The sequence below is a fragment of the Ochotona princeps genome, chromosome 6, assembly GCF_030435755.1.
Source record: "Ochotona princeps isolate mOchPri1 chromosome 6, mOchPri1.hap1, whole genome shotgun sequence".
Classification (NCBI taxonomy): Eukaryota; Metazoa; Chordata; class Mammalia; order Lagomorpha; family Ochotonidae; genus Ochotona; species Ochotona princeps.
This window is the reverse complement of record NC_080837.1, coordinates 6333758-6348328: the sequence shown is the minus strand read 5'-3', so window position 1 is coordinate 6348328 and position 14571 is coordinate 6333758. Positions and strand designations below refer to the sequence as shown.

The window sequence follows — 14571 nt, the reverse complement described above, 5'->3', positions numbered from 1 at the left end:
AATGCTCACATCCTGTATCCCCATGTCTGGTTCCAGCCACCCAGCACTTCTGATCCAGCTTCATGCTAATGTGCCTGAGAGGCAGCAGGCAGTGTGCCAAGTTCTTGGGCTGTGCCATCATGCCGGAGAACCTGGTGGAGCTCCAGGCTTCTGGCTGCAGCTCTCTGTTGCTGAGGGCTTTTGAGCAGTGAACCAGTAGGTGGAATCACTTTCTCTTCATTTCCCCTCTTACTCACTCCGTTACTCTGACTTTTTAAACAGTTTATTTCCCTGTGTGCAGCAAAGTTTGGGCACACATCCCCTTAGAGGGACAGGAGTCTTCAGAAAAAAATATTTGCACTTTGTTTTTATTCCTTTGCTGAATTTCATTTCCTGCGTGTTTTCTCCTTAGTAAAACTGTCTTTTGGAAATGAAACTAAAATTTCTGGAAATACACTGATGGGCTACTTCCTCATAGAAAAAAAAGATTCCTGGTTTATTGTAAATATGTTGAAACCCTCTTAAAACTTAAGATTTCTTTAACCTGTAGAGTAAGTGGAAGGTAAGGTACTGTTAAGAGCTTTGTCCCACTTATAACCATTAAGACAGAATCTTTTTCAGATTTCTGAGTTTGTTAGAAATCTGCTCAGGTTCTTAGTTTTCTTTCTTATTTCTCTTTTAAAAATCAGTAAGCAAGTTGATGCCACAAGCATTATCTCTGGCTGCCTGTTCTTTGACTTGTGAGCTGCTTTTCCTTCCTAATGGACTGAATTCATAAGGTCATCTTGGTCTGTATCTTTACAAATGGCAAAGGAGGATCCAGTTCTCATTTGAATATTTGAATATGTTTGGTGTGTGTTCAGATGAAGTGAGAATAAGGGCAGTGTTTTTTTTTTAAAGTTCATTCTTTTAAATTCTGTTTGTCACTTGAAATTTTAAAAGGTTAATGAATTAGTAACACTACCCTTTTCAGGATGGAAGCAACGTTGAATGGACATGTTTGGAATGGACTTAGTAAAAGTGAATTAAAGACTCTTCAAGGGCCAGGCATGGTAGCCTAGTGGCTAAAGTCCTTGCCTTGCATGTGCCAGGATTCCATACAGGTGTTCGTTCTAATCCGGCGGCCCCACTTCCCATCCAGCTCTCTGCCTGTGGCGTGGGAAAGCAGTCAAGGACAGCCCAAAGCCTCGGGATTCTGCACCCGTGTGGGAGACCCAGAAGAGCTCCTGGCTCCTGGCACCTGCCTTTGGATCGGCACAGCACTGGCCATTACGGTAACTTAGGGAGTGAGTCATCGGACAGAAGATCTTCCTCTCTCCTCCTCTCTGTATATCTGAGTTTCTAATAAAAATTTTAAAAAAAAGAAAAGAAAACATCTAGTGTAACTTGTTAGCCCGACGAAGGCTGTACTCTAAGAATAGCGTGCATTATGTCAGTGTAGTTGTTGAGGTGCCAAGTACGTGCCAACAGTGCTGATTTTCATTATTTTATTGAGTGTGTTAATTTTTAAAGTAAGTGTCATCTCACCTGTTCTTTGTGCTGTTCTGTTTGTCCCCCTGCAGTGGCAGCATGGAACCTGCGTTTCATAGAGGAGACCTTCTCTTTCTAACAAATCGGGTTGAAGATCCCATACGAGTGGGAGAAATTGTTGTTTTCAGGATAGAAGGAAGAGAGATTCCTATAGTTCATCGAGTCTTGAAGATTCATGAAAAGTATGTACAAATATATATCTTCATATCTGTGTATTTTTGCTTTTGTGTTTGCAGTATTCAGTTTGATGGCTTAAAATTGGTGATTGTGAGGAAGCCATTGGCTCTTCCTTCAGTTTATGTACATGTTTAGTGAATACCCGGGCAACTTTACATATTTAGTGAATATAGTGACTAAATCCTCACCTTGCATGTGCCAGGATCCCATATGGGCGCCGGTTCTAATCCTGGCTGCTCTACTTCTCATCCAGCTCCCTGCTTGTGGCCTGGGAAAGCAGTTGAGGATGGCCCAAAGCCTTGAGACTCTGCACCTGCTGTAAATATTTATTTATGAAGTAGTTTATTTTCATGATTTTTTTTTTTGTGCAGAATTTTTTTTTTTCTTGGTTCCCTGGTCCTTTCCAACCAGTTAATTACCCTGAATATAGCTCTAGAAAACTATAATCCAAGGTGGATCCTAACTAGATTCTTCTGACGTGGTGGATTTAAGTAGCCCTAACTTTCAAAAAGCCTTGAAGGCAGTTTAACAGACATTTAAAAGGAGAACATTACCTATGACCATTTTGAAATTCCAGAAAAACTTTTTTTTCTGAAATCTGAATTGTTCTTTTAAATATGGAGTTTTTATTTTAGAATGGAAAAGGATGTATATACAACTTTTAGAATCTCCTGGGGGCAGCTATAATTATAACAGTGATTGAAATATTTTCCTTCTCAGTTTCCTGTCAGTAACATAATGATCAATGAAAAGATTTCTTTCGTTCTGAGTATGATCCCTATCGAGCTTGATATTGTACCCTTCCCTCCAAATTGTGTATTATTGGTAGTTAAGGAAAACTCAGGAGGAAAAGCAAGATGTGAAAACAAAAGGGAAATACCCTTTGGGAATAACAGAGAGGAAGTGAGACTGTGCGTGCCAGTGCACCTGCTTGAGAGTAGGGCCAGCCTGGGGAGAGTGGAGTGGGTTTAGGTTTTAAATATGAGGAAGCCCTCACTTAGTCAGCATAATCTATTTCTTACTGGCCTGAAGTTTGTCATCTCCCACTTAAAGAAATGGGAACTGTGAACTATTTTTTTTTTTCTGAAAATTCCTTAAACATTCTAGTTGAAGAGTTCTTTCTTCATTGGTGAAATGAAGATGATTACTCTTTTTTTAAAAAAAAAGATTTATATAATTTTTATTGGAAAGGCAGATTTACAAAGAGATGGAGGGACAGGGAGAAAAATCTTCTATCTGCTGGATTACTCGCGCAATGGCTGGAGCTGAGTTGATCTGAAGCCAAGAGCCAGGAGCATCCTCTGGGTCTCCCACGTGGGTGCAGGGTCCCGAGGCTTTGGGCCGTCCTCAACTGCTTTCCCAGGTCACAGGCAGGGAGCTAGAAAGGAAGTGGAGCAGCCGGGACATGAACTGGTGCCCACATGGAATCCTTGCGGATACAAGGTGAGAATTTATTTATTTATTTTTTTTTTTTTAAAGATTTATTTAGTTTATTACAAAGTCAGATATGCAGAGAGGAGGAGAGACAGAGAGGAAGATCTTCTGTCCGATGATTCACTCCCCAAGTGAGCCGCAACTGCTGGTGCGCGCCGATCCAAAGCCGGGAACCAGGAACCTCTTCCGGGTCTCCCACACGGGTGCAGGGTCCCAAAGTTTTGGGCCATCCTCAACTGCTTTCCCAGGCCACAAGCAGGGAGCTGGATGGGAAGTGGAGCTGCCGGGACCAGAACGGGCGCCCATATGGGATCCCGGGGGCGTTCAAGGCGAGGACTTTAGCCACTAGGCCACGCTGTCAGGCCTGTGATTGTGTTTTAAAGCAAAAGAAAGCAAATCCCTAAAATAACCAGGCTTTAATATACATCTGAAAAGATAATTTTAAAAGACAATCTCGGATGTTTGGCACAGAGGTTGAGATACTCCTTAGTATGTCGTCATTCCATATCTTATTTCCTGATTTGAATTCCAGCTCTGCTCCTGATTCAAAGTTCCTGCTAATGTGCATGCTGGAAAGTAGCAGGTGATGGCTCAAGTGTCGGGTCCCTCTCACCCACATGGGGGATCCAGCTTGAGTTGCAAGAGTTGGCCTTGGCGTGGTTCAGCTTTGGCTATCCAGGCATCTGGGTGTGAACCAGGAGATGAGAGATACCTCTCTAGCTCTGACTCTGACTCTTTGTGTTTAGATAAATGAAAATGTTAAATAACATTCCGTCATTGAGTGTGGAGAAGTGATAGTGTAAGGTTTCCAGATTCCCGTAGTAGATATGTGTGTTGTCATTCTAGTATTGGTGTCCTGAACAAAGCAGAACTAACATTGCTCTGACTTTACCAGCAATAATCAGGTTGAGCCCAGGTCCTACTTTGGTTAGGTCTCTGTTTTCTTTTCTTTTTTTTTTTAAAAGATTTATTCAGTTTATTACAAAGTCAGATATACAGAGAGGAGGAGAGACAGAGAGGAAGATCTTCTGTCCGATGATTCACTCCCCAAGTGAGCTCAACGGCCGGTGCACGCCGATCCGAAGCCGGGAACCAGTAACCTCTTCCGGGTCTCCCACACGGGTGCAGGGTCCCAGTGCATTGGGCTGTCCTCAACTGCTTTCCCAGGCCACAAGCAGGGAGCTGGATGGGAAGTGGAGCTGCCGGGATTAGGACCGGCGCCCATATGGGATCCCGGGGCGTTCAAGGTGAGGACTTTAGCCGCTAGGCCACGCCGCCGGGCCCAGGTCTCTGTTTTCGTCTGTGAGTTCGATCCACCTGACTTTAAAGCTGTTCTTGTTCCAGGCAGATTCATTAGCATGCACTATATTGATTACAGATTCATTAAAATTTTAAATATAGGCCAAAGAACAAAGCTGCATGGATTTAATAAGCCTTTAGGGGATTACTGCAGTGTGATTATAATGATCACTGGCATGTGATCATGTATTTGAAAGGAGAAATTCCACTCCTGGTCCGACTCAGGCCATAGCTTAGCTTTTCCCCAGGCAGGCAGATATGCAGATACTGAGTTCTATACCCATTTATCTTTGCAGATCTTCTTTGTTCTCATCTGTAAAATAGTTATTCCTCCTTCCTAATGTCACACTGTTGCGATGGATGAATTATATTGTAAACACTTTTGAGTTCTTTAAATATTTGGTGGTCCCTTGCTAGCCAGGGAGAAGTCCTATATTGTTCCTTGAGAGTATTTTGAACATACAAGCTGTAAAGTGTTGTAATAGATCTTAATGAATATAATAAAAGTTGGTTCCTAAACACCCCGATAGGCTGCAGCACCTGCCAGTGCATATGAGTCCCAGGGCTAGGGGCAGGCCATTATCAGGCTGGATTGTGTAGGCACCCACTAGAATGTATGAGAGCTGAAGTTGAGGAGTGGATCTGGTAGGGGATCTTTGGGCTCATCCCTGCTAGGCCAGTGCATGCAGGAGCTGGGGTTGAGAAGTTGGGTTAACTAGGCTGCAGCACCTGCCAGTGTGTGAGAACCGAGGCTAGGGGTGGCCCCAGTATGTGTTCATAAGGGTTGCCTTGACTAGGCTGCAGCACCCATTGGTGTGCACAAAAATGTCTCGGTGTAGGCTGGGCCAGGCTAGACCATAGCACCTGCTGGTGCACCCAAGAACTAGGGCTGGGAGCTAGTTGGATTGGGCTGCAGCACCCACTAGCATGTGCTGGGAGTGTTGGGGGCAGGCCAGGAAGAGGTTTTTAGTTAGGATCACCCCAGTTAGGCTACTGCACCCACTGGTGTGTGTGTGAGAGCTGGGTCTGGGAGATGGTTGGCCTGAGCTAGGCTGCGAGGACCTGCAGGTTTGTGTGAAAGCCAAGGCTGGGAGTAGGATTGAGCAGCTACATCCACTGACTGAACCTGACCCTGCACCAGCTGGCACACATAAGAACCAGGCGTGAAGACTTCCTGGGTGAAGTTTCTTAGGGGGACTTCTTAACTAGACCACTGTGCTTTTATCTCTGACTTCAGGGAAAAATTACACAGACATGCAGTTTGACCCATGTTGTAGGACTGGGCCACCTCAGTGGCTGACTTGTGCAAGAATGGACAGTATACCCAGATGAACAAAAAATGGAAAGAAGGATCTGGCTTTATAACAGGTGCACTGTGAGCACACTGAGGTAGACAGGAACAGCCAAAAGGTCTGAGAATTTAATTTTGTACCTCTGCTATAACAAAGCTGGCAAATCTCTCAGAACAAGACCACTCAAGTAACAGCTTTGGAACATTCTTCCCCCCTTGGGGCCCTCAAATGACTGTCTCGTGAATAGCACACTCCCCCCAACCTTAACTGAAACACTTATCTCACCCACCTTCATCTCCTGTGGATTCTTCCATCCTGCTTGGAATCAGAGACCCATATGGGTCTATAACCCTCTCACCTTTGTAATAAATATTAAAATAAAATTTAAAAAATTTGGGTACCACCATAGAGTATTTGTTTTACCAAGTTGTTGGAGATGTGTATTTTTTCAGCAAAGCTGGTGTTTTCTCTCCTGGTAATACCGGGAAAGGGGGTATGTGTTTGTGGGGGGTGTGTGTGTTTGGCTGGCTGGCTGGCTTGCTGAAATCAAGTCTTTGGAAGTAGTCCAGATCGTGTGTCACATCCCGTTATTTGGAAATATACCACTTCTAGATTTTCTCCTCCTCTGTCTGGGTTTACATGGCTGTTTCTCTGGATTAAGGTGATTTTTTTCCAGAGCAGTGGACTCTGCTGCCCCTGGCTGACCGTTGCAGCAGCCCCTCCCGACATCTGACCTTTTTCATTCTCTAAGAGTGTTGAGACAGTCTTTCACTTCCGGACTTGTCAGCTGCAGGTTACTTTTCTGTGTATATATTTGCATGTGTTCTGACTGGAATCTCATTTGTAATGCAACTGTTTGCACTTAACTGTCTTTGGTGTTTGCAACACCTCTGAATTTAGTTTTATTTGCAGATATAGTGTCTGATGAGCCAGGATCTGACTCAGACTCTAAGTGGATATTAGTAGAAGTCTGAAGCTATTTTTTTTTTCTTTCTGGTACAATGATAACCCACAATCACTTAAAATAATCTCTTTCTCTTTTTAAAGATTTATTTATTTAATTTGAAAGGCAGATGTACAGGGAGGAGGAGAGAGATTATCCTTCTACTGGTCTCTCCCCAGATGGCCACAGATTCTGGCGCTAGACCAGTTTGAAGTCAGGTGCTTCTGGATCTCCCATATGGGTACAGAGTCCACAGCAGTTGGCCCATCCTCTGCTGCCTTCCCAGGCCGTGAACAGGGAGTATTGAAAGTGGAACCAGCACCCAGATGGGATGCTGGCAATGCAGGCAATGGCTTAACTCATTATGCTACAAAGCTGACCCCCCATTCAGTTAACTTTTAAAATGTTGAAAACTAAATGATTTTATGATAAACTTAATACCTTTTAAAAAGGTTTATTTATTTGACAGCAGAGATACAGAGAAAGATCTTCCATCTGCTGTTTCACTCCCCAGATGGCTACAAAGAACTTGGCCAGCCTGGCCAGCCTCAGTCCTGGCTGTTGTGCTCACCAGCAAGAGCTGCAGCCTAGCAAGGGAGTGTCCACAATTCCCCTACAAGGCCTGCGCCCAGCTCTGAATTTTGTGCTTGCTAGGGGCTGCTGTGGTCCAGCCTGATAAGACTTACATCCAGTCCTGGCACTGGCCAGCAGATGTGGCAGCCTAACTCAGCCAGCTTACACCCAATTCGGCTCTCTTGTGCAACAGTGAGTGTGGCAGTCTAGCAATCTAGCCTGCCCCTAGACACAGCTCACATGCTGGCTGGCAGGTGTTATAGCACTATCTGGACTGGCCCACCCTCAGTTCCAGCTCTCATGCTCACCAGTGGAAGCAGCAGCCTAGAGGGATAGAGAACTTGTAACATGCATGGAAGAGTGTAATGAAGCCTAGAGACCAGCACTTTGGATAGGCTGGCTAATCCTCCCTCCCAATACTGGCATTCCATATGGGTACCAGTTTGTGTCCTGGCTACTCTGCTTCCCTTCCAGCTTCCTGTTTGTTGCCTGGGAAAGCAGTGGAGGATGAACCAAAACGTTGGGACCCTGTACCCATCTGGGAAGCTGGAGCAGAGGAAGTTGAGCACCACCTGACAACCTGGCACTCTTGTTGAGGGAGATGATTGTCCAAGATATAGTTATCTTTTTTATTGGAAAGACAGATTTACAGAGAGGAGAGACACTGACCACTGGCCAAGTAGCTGCAGCAGTGGGAACTGAGTCAGTTTGAAGCCAGGAACCAGCATCTTCCAGATCTCTCACATGGGTGCAGGGTCCCAAGGCTTTGGGCTGTCCTCTGCTGCCTTTCTAGGCCTCAAGGCGGGAGCTGGATGGGAAGTAGAATAGCTATGCATGAACCAGTGCCCATATAGGATGCTGGCCCTTGGAAGATTAGTCAATTGAGCCATTGCTCTGGGCCCTTAGTTGTTTTTAGTCTATGATAAACAACACACAAAACTTTTAACAGCTAAATAATTATTTTGAGGGACTGGTGTTGTGGTATAACAGGTTAAGTCGCTGCTTGCAGCAGCAACATTCCATATGGGTGCCAGTTCAAGAATTGTCTGGTATAAACTAAAATTGAAATGTCAATGAGGTGGTCACAGAAGGTGGCTGGGAACTCGCATTTACTTTTAACATATTGGTTACTCATTACTATGTCAATTAATTCCATAATGATGTCAATTTTTGCTGATGGTATGTTGGAGCTTTCAATTGACTGGGATGATGCTCTGCTGGCTCTGTCTTCAGGCCAGAGAGGATATACCTAAGAAGCTGTTGAACTTGACTGGACAATAAGATGCTGGACTCTATGTTTGGTATACGCTTGCAATGGGGGAATCTCAACTGAACTTGAGCTGTGGTTATGCAACAAGGTGGAGGAATCCACCATGGTGGGAGGGTATGGGGGGGGGAGAACCCAAGTATCTATGTAACTGTGTCACATAATACAATGTAATTAATGAAGTTAAATAATAAATAATTAAAAAAAAAAAAAAGAATTGTCTGCTCTACTTCCAATGGTGCTCTCTGCTGATGGGCCTAGGAAAGCACTGCAAGATGGCCCAAGTGCTTGGGTCCCTGTATTCGTGTGAGCCTTGAGGAAGCTCCTGGCTCTTGCTTTCAAACTCCCCAGTTCTATTGCAGCCATTTAGGGAGTGAGTCAAAGGATGGAAGATGACTCTTCTTCTCCCATCCCACTCATAGTCTCTGCATAACTGCCTTCCAAATGCATGAAATAAATATTTTAAAATATTTTTTTAAATGTTTTAATTTGAAAGATTTACAGAGAGACAGAGAGAAAGGGTTAGGGTTCTCTGGTTCACTCCCCAAGTGGCTGTAACAGACAGAACTGAGCTGATCTGAAGCTGCGAGGCAGAAACCGTCTAGTCGCCACATGAATGCGGGGGCCCAAGGACCAGAGCCATCATCGCTGTATTAGCAGGGAGCTAGATGGGAAGTGGACATGGGACATGGGACATGAATTGATGCTATAGTCAGATGCCAACCTGGTACACCTCTGCATCAGCCTTAGATAAACCTTTTTGAAAATAATTGTTTTGGGGCTCCTGGTGCTATGGCTTGATTGACTAATCCTCCACCTCCAAGTGCCAGTGTCTCACATGGGCACTGGTCCGTATCACTGCTGCTTCTTTTCCCATCTTGCTGCCCAGCTTGTGTGGCCTGGGAAAGCAGCAGAAGATAGCTCAAAGCCCTGACCCTGCTTCTGAGTGGGAGGCCTGGAGGAGACTCCTGGCTCCAGGCTTCAGATTGGCTCAAGTCCGGCCATTGTAGCCACTTGGAGAATGAACCAATGGTTAAAAGAGCTTTTTCTCTCCTTCCCTCCATAAATCTGCCTTGCCAATAAAAATAAATGTATCTTTAAAACAAACAAATAAATAAATAAATATTTTGATGCTGGTAGTGTTGATAAAAGTAGCCTCTTGGTTAACAAGAACAAATCTTATATTTTCAAATGCCATGAAAATGTTTGATGATTTGAATTTCTCTTACTCTTTTCAGACAAAATGGGCATATTAAGTTTTTGACCAAAGGAGATAATAATGCAGTTGATGACCGAGGCCTATACAAACAAGGACAGCACTGGTTAGAAAAAAAAGATGTCGTGGGGAGAGCCCGAGGGTAAGTGTGGAAGGGAGCCCCTGAACTTCTCTTGTCTTCTAAATGTGACTGTCACAGTCATGCTGCCAGATGACACACAGTGAAATGCATAGTGGGTGGTCTTGGGTTTCCATCATGTCCCCTCAGTGTCCCTTGAAAACTGTTCTTCGTCCAAAAGGGAGGAACTGATGCCGTAAAGCATGGAGTGTTAATGCTAAGATGGTGGGTGCACGTGACCATTTAAGATACCTGCTGATTCGTTCAGCTCACTTAAACAGTGCTGTTGATGCTGTACTGAACACTGAGATTGTAGACCACTGTTAATCCTGCTCTGTGAAACACATTTCCTAAGAATGTACCGCATCAGCAATTTAAAGTGGTCAGGTAACTTAATTATTTTATATTAATTTATTCCCTACTGTTTTCTTTCTAGCCTTGGAATTGTTGAGATCAAATGAGATTTTTAAAATTCTGTTAAGCCTGTTTATTTCAGATTTTGTCAGGAGAACAAATCAGTGGAGGACAGGACTTGTAAGTTCCTGGTATAAGAAAGTATGGAATTGTTACTACCTTGATGTTATTAATAGTATTAACAATAACTTACCTGTGTTAGGGCTTAGTCTGTAGCAGACACTCACTCTGTTTTACAGCCATTGCCTGTTTTAACCTCCAAACCATTCTAACCTTGCCATTCTACAGATGAGGAAACAAGACCAGATTCACTCCCTTATCTAGGCTCACTGTGGCAGCAGTGGTTGGCTGGCTCTGGAACCTGCCTCTTGACCATCCCACTCCAGTCAGGCCCACAGCATTTCTGAAGAGGAAAAGTTCTGGCTCTGGCTTTGAGATGCCCCAGGTTCTCTGGCCACTCTCAGAGTGCTATGCTTCTGACCTCAGCTGAACTCAGGCCTCCCTGCTGAGACTACCTGGCCCTTTGGGAGGGAAGCAGTTTAGCTAGAACAGCCAGAGATGTTCTTTTGGGCCCAGGAGTATCTGATTAGGAGCACCCCTATTTGGGCTGCAGAGTTGTTTCATGTGTGCCCTCTCTTTAGGGGAACCTTATTTCCTGCAGTGGTCCTAAAAATACCCTTTGCATACAAATTAGGTGACCAGTGCTTTTGTGAAATAATGGTCCCAGCTCTCTAGGCTCCCAGGATGTTCCCCAGTATTTGTTCAGCTTCATCAAACTATCTGCGTCTTTGTTTTCTGTAATTGTGAATGTTCAAGTTCATGTAGAAACAAAAGGCTATGTGATAGCTCCTTTTTTCCCCTCTGTTCTAAGTCTTTGTCCACTTTTTGATTTATGGGGTTTTTTTTAGGCTTTATGTATAGATGTAAACATGTAGATTTTTGACAACAGATAGGATTATCTGGAATGCATGGTGATAGAGAGAGAAACAGATCTTGCATCCACTGGTTCACTCCCTAAATAGCTGCAAAAGCAGGACTGGTCCAGATCATAGCCAAAACCTGGAACTCAATCCAGGTCTGCTATGTGAAAGACAGGGGTTCAAGTACTTGGGCTGTTTTCTGGTGCTTTCCCAGGCACAAAACAGGAAACTGGATCAGAAGCAGAGCGTCTAGCACTGGGCCCAGTCCTCTGGCCTGCGATGCTGCCTTTAACTCACTGTGTCGCAGTATTAGCCTCCACGATGCATACGTATACTTATATATACATGAATACATTTGTATATGGGGGGAGAGTGCTCACATTATTTTATAGCCTCCTTTTCACCTAAAAATTACTAGCATATTTACCAACCAATAAATTATGTCATCTTTTTTAAAGCTGTGTGTCATTCACTCTAGGCTAGGCCATACTGTCAATTAGTTTCCTGTTAGATACTTGTTTCTAGGTTTAAAAATTTTTTGTTAACTTTTTTTATTGTTGTTTTATTTAAAGGTAGACAGAAATCTTCTTTTTACTGTTGCAGTTCTCAAATGGCTGCCTTGGGCCAGGTGAAAGGCAGCCTGTGCGTCTTCCATGTGGGCAGCAGAGACTCATTTGAATGGGCCATCATCCACTGTTCCCCAGGGGCACATTGGCAGGAAGCTCGATTGGAAGCCAAGCAGCCAGGGCTCAACAGGTGCTCTGATATGGGATGCAGACATCCTGACCGCTGACTTAACTGCTGTGCCGAATGCCTGGCCCTAATGAACATGCTAGTGCCTCTGTGCGTTCATTCTTCACAGTAAGCCCTCAGAAGTGGGATTACAGAATGAAACTGATTAAAGCTTTTGACAAATTTTTACCAAACTTTAAAACATAAAGATTTACTTATTCATTTGAAAGGCAAAGTTACACAGAGAGAGGGGGGAAGGGGATGAGAGAGAGATCTTCCATCTACTGATTCACTCCCTGAATGGCCGTAACAGCTGGAGCTGGGTCAGTCTGAAGCCAGGAGCTTCATCTAATTCTCCCTTGTGGGTGCTGGAGCCAAGCGTTTGGGCCATCCTTCACTGCTTTTCAGGCATATTAGCAGGGAGCTAGATTGGATGTTGAGCACCCAGTACTCAAACCTGGGCCCATATGGAATGTTGTCACTACAGGCAGCAGCTTAACTCTGTATGCCACAGCACTGGCCTACGTACTGTTTTATTTAGACTCTATCAGTATAGCAATGTCTTTTGACCTGGGTCTTCTTCCTTAAGCGTTTGTTCAGCTATTTCCATTCTCTGGCCCTTTCTTGGGTAAAAGATGCAGCATCGGAGCTTGCACAATCACTCAGTTGGCTAATTCTACACCTGCAAGTGCTAGTATTTCAAATGAGTGCTGCTTTATGTTCCAGCTGCTCCACTTCGAATCCAGCTCCCTGCTTATGGCCTGGGAAAGCAGCGGAGGATGGGTGCAGGATGGGACCCTGCACCCATGTGGAAGACCTGGAGGAAGCTCCTGGCTCCTTTCTTGCAGGAGTTTAGCTCCAGCTGTTGTGGCCATTTGGGGAGCGAACCAGCAGACAGAAGATACCTCTTTCTGGCTCGCCTTCTCTCTGTAAATCTGCCTTGTCAATAAAAATAAATAAATCTTTAAGGAAAAAAAATTTTCATCATTGTACAACATAATCCAGGCTTTCATTCCAGTAGTTCATCTTCCAGAGGAACTTTTGGAAAATTTCAAATTGTAGATAATGCTGTTTCTAAAATCCCAATATTGGAACCTACATTATGGTGCAGGAAGCTAAGTCACCATTTATAATGCAGGCCTGTCTCTAGTGGCAGTTTGATTACCAATCCTGCTTCCTGCTAATGTGCCTGATAAGGCAGCAGATGATGGTTCAGGTACTTGGGTTCCCGCCACCCACGCGGCAGACCTGGATGGCGCTCCTGGCTGTTGGCTTCGGCCCAGCCCCGGCTGTTGCAGTCGTTTGGGAAGTGAGCCAGTGGGTGGAGAACCTTCATCTCTCTCTTTCTCAGCATCATTCTCTGTTGTTCTGCCTTCCTAACAAGTAGTAAATAATTGTTTTTTTTTCTCTGTAATCCTAACATTGAAAATACAGACCTTCTTAAGGCTTTAAAAAAAAAAAAAAGATAGCTTGAAATTCTCTGAAGTAAGTAGCTTTAACAGCTGGAGCCCAGAATCACTGTCCAAATTCACTTTCTGTTGATTGTGTTGCCATTACCTTGACACATAATGGAATATATCACCTTGTGTGGTGGAAATTGTTTGTAAAACGCTGAGCTGATAACGAGTCAAACTGTATTCAGTCTTGAGAGGAGAGCTTTTCTGTGGATGAATCTGTGACTGTGCTACAAATGTCCTTGAACAGTTTCAGAATGTTTTGTTTTATTTTTGAACCACAGACTAAAGGGTTTTTATGCACCAATCCTAAAGCCCTAAATGTGAATTTTAAAAATTTTATTGAGATACAATTCATGTATACTGGGATATGAAATTCACACTTTTAAGGGAACAGGTCAGTAAAGTTTTGCCTGTTCACAGGGTTGTGCAGCCATGATCACTGTCAAAACAGACTCTGAGTGTACAAGCCGTCATTCCTCATCCCTCCTTCCTCCCCCACCTTCAGTGTGTAAGTGTGCCTATTCAGGATGTTTCACACAAGCAGGTTTCCACACAAGGTGCAGCCCTCTTTTCTGGCTTCTTTCACCTAGCCTAAAGTTTCCATGTAATACAAACTATGAAATTAATCTTGACTGATGAAGTTCTTAACAGGGGTTTATTCTTTCTAGATCTGGAAAATTTAAAAACATAAGAGGACCTATTACAGAAGTGCAGAGAGCAACAGGATGAAATTCTAATAAAAGTTCTGGCAGTGAAAATATTTACAACTTTTTATTTTTGCTTTTGATAATTTTTATATAGTTAATTAGGGTGATAAGGGTCAAGGGCTATAGGAAGGTAGGTGAGAGTATTATTTTCACATTCTCTTTTTTTCCTTCCTGTAGCTGCGGGAGTGGGAGATAAGGGGAGAAGCCACACTCAACCTCCCAGTCACCTCTGTACTCTGAGATGGAGGATGGTCACATGACACCACACCAGGGTCCGTGATGTGGAGCATACTCCAAAGGTCCTGCTCAGGAGGTTTTGATAGTTCGTCAGTTCTGATTTACTGCCGATCTCACCACTCCAAGTACAATGAAATCTCTCCAGAAGCTACTGGCTGACATTTTCCACCTTAGGGTCTCTGTTTGCCCAGCTTTTCACTGCCAGCCCTTGGCTGGGGTAGTAATCTTCTTGTTCTGTCCTCCATCTTCTGTTATGGTACCAGGTGTCCTCTGCAG

General features: G+C 44.0%; 1 protein-coding gene across 1 annotated transcript in view; it reads left to right on the top strand.

The window, feature by feature from the left end:
• SEC11A (SEC11 homolog A, signal peptidase complex subunit) overlaps positions 1 to 14571 on the top strand; it is a 53396-nt gene that overhangs the window by 33429 nt on the left and 5396 nt on the right. The window contains exons 3-4 of the mRNA XM_004594604.3: positions 1542 to 1691; positions 9733 to 9852. Of these exons, the coding sequence (XP_004594661.1) occupies positions 1542 to 1691; positions 9733 to 9852 (270 nt within the window). The remainder of the gene's footprint in view (positions 1 to 1541; positions 1692 to 9732; positions 9853 to 14571) is intronic.